The 2,467-nt window shown below is 35.1% G+C and overlaps 1 protein-coding gene across 1 annotated transcript; it reads right to left on the reverse strand.

The window, feature by feature from the left end:
- Positions 1-1,900: 1,900 nt before the first annotated feature.
- LOC106688450 (uncharacterized) lies at positions 1,901-2,263 on the reverse strand. Its single transcript, XM_014432918.1, has one exon. The coding sequence runs from the start codon at positions 2,261-2,263 to the stop codon at positions 1,901-1,903; it is 363 nt and encodes a 120-aa protein (XP_014288404.1).
- Between the last annotated feature and the right edge of the window lie 204 nt (positions 2,264-2,467).

Below are 2,467 nucleotides of genomic sequence, written 5' to 3' on the forward strand. Positions count from 1 at the left end.
TTTGTACTAATTATTTTATCAGAGGACAGAAGCTGAAATGATTAAGAGCTAAGAAAAATGTTCAGAGAAAAAAGAATTCCACTTCGACTCTAGTCAGATGGTAATCAAGCAACGAACATTCAATATCGATTCTGGGATGAGAAAAATAATTGAGAAGTCTAATCATATTTGGTGAAAATAGCATTCACAGAATTATTAATGTCCAATATTAATTATGGGGAAGCCAATTCCAGTGTTTCGCATATTTTTTAACATTAAGCTGAACATATAAGCTAGTATATTGTTTCTTCTAACCCAGTGATTCGCATATTGGGCGCCACCGCCCCCTGAATCGCTGCAGCGCCCACCAGAGGGCGGTGATAGCCACAGGTGCATTTGGGGGGGGGTGAATAACAAGTTGTCACGGTCAACAATATTACTGCTGATAAAATTAGATCCGAGGATTATTAAATTGGTAGTGGCACATCCGGTTCATCCTTCTCATTAAGATGATTTCGAATGTTCTAACTTTTTTCGTATTACATTCTATTCTGAGTTCAATAAAAAGTTTTATATAATTTCCAAGTTCAACGTTTTTAATTTACACATTTCTTTGCTACATATTACGAAAAAGGTAGAAACATTAATAGATATGTGTTGGCAAGATTATTATTATTAGATCGACGTCTTCAGCGGCACTAGTCGACCTTAGCAACCAGACGTTTGAAATGGGTTTCCCACTGACGAAATTATTATCAGCATTTTTATTTCTCTAGTATATTTCTTTCAAATTTATTTTTATTTACAATTCATTTCGTTAAAGCCACCTCAAATCGACTGTTTTTTGTTGGAAGGCTTTAAAATGAACAAAAAAAACAAACTGAATCGGATTAAACATTTATTTGGTTCAATTTATACATTTTAAAAACTAAAACTAAAATAAACAAAATATGACTAATAATGAATACACTGAGGAAAGCAATGGGACCAATTTTGTGACTGGTCTAACAGAATCCTCTTTCGCTGTTTTATTTGATTACCCTTACTTTACTATTAGATCCAGGAAATATTTCTAAAATACCCTCAGAATGTCCATCAGAGAGTAGAGAGACATTTGATCCTTTCAATAAACTACTATTTAAATCATCTATAAATGCATTGAAGGGCAAGGGACCGCCCACCCTGAGAATTCCTTGCTGTCCGTTTTATGTTTCTATTTCCTTTGAAACAAACTTCCTAGTCTGTAATAGCAAGAGGGCAGCACACAACCCCACTCCCGGGATAGATGCCCTTAATGTCGCTAATTGGATTTTTGTAACTAAACTATACTAAATATGTTTCTATAAGCTCTTTTCATACTGAAATCTTTAATAGATTGTGCCTACATACCCGATTGATCCCTAAGCGAATCCCAATATTACTACATGAATGTGTTTTCGAGAAAACATGTACCAGAGTATTCAAGTTTAATGTACAAGTAAAAGAGAATTGAAGGATTCCCCATAACCTTTACCTATTACAGATGGAAACTCGCTTAATAAATCCTCTTCATAGCTATTGTAACTAAGAGTTTGCCTTAAATTGACTGATGTAAGATACCAAATGAGATTACAACTTCGACAAACAGAAAATATGATCCACTTTTGGGCCAAACTAATTTAAATTTTGCATATGATATATTAGGTAGTCCCACTGCATTCCAGGATCCCACGGTATTCCCAATTCTTTGACCCATTGTTTATTTCGCTCCGAAAATTTATAATCTTCTTATTGACTGTAACTGAATGAAATTAACAGGTCTAGAGTTTTTTTCGTCCATTTTTTCAAAGTGGACCCACTCCATTTGAGTAATTCAATCAAGTCTATCTGAAGTTCGTGGGCTTCATCAAAAGTAATTCGCTCCAGTTAGGATATTATCCACTTATATGTTATCTTTCAGAGCGACAGATGCCTTCGGGTACGAGGATCCTTCGTCAAGCACCAACTGATGAATTACCCTTATGGCTAAGAATGTTGAGCAAGACAACCCAAAAGTAACACGGTTTAATTGATATTCCATAATTGGTTCAGATTCATCAAATCGGAATAAAAAATGTTGATAAGGTACATCATCTGGGTGCATAAGTATTTTAAGGTACATTTGGCATACATCTGACGCCATGACACATGGGTATCGACGAAAATTAAGCAGTATATGCCTTACATCCAACTGCAACTCAGGATCCATCACGAGATGGTCATTCAAGGAACCAAGTTCAGAAGAAAATGAACCATCAAAGACCATACGAACTTTAGAATGTGAATTGTCTTTAATTACACAATGGTGTGGAAGTAAATATCTAGATGGAGCAATGGCTGGTGAAACATAATTGGCTTCCAAATACTCCTTAATTATATTGCGATAACTTTCTTTCAGTTCAGGCGATTTATTTAAACGATGCTCCAATTTTAGAAAACGATTCAAGGCAGGATTTTAATCATTGCCAAG

The sequence above is a fragment of the Halyomorpha halys genome, unplaced genomic scaffold (assembly GCF_000696795.3).
Source record: "Halyomorpha halys isolate HHAL.00 unplaced genomic scaffold, Hhal_1.1 Scaffold1129.1, whole genome shotgun sequence".
Lineage (NCBI taxonomy): Eukaryota > Metazoa > Arthropoda > Insecta > Hemiptera > Pentatomidae > Halyomorpha > Halyomorpha halys.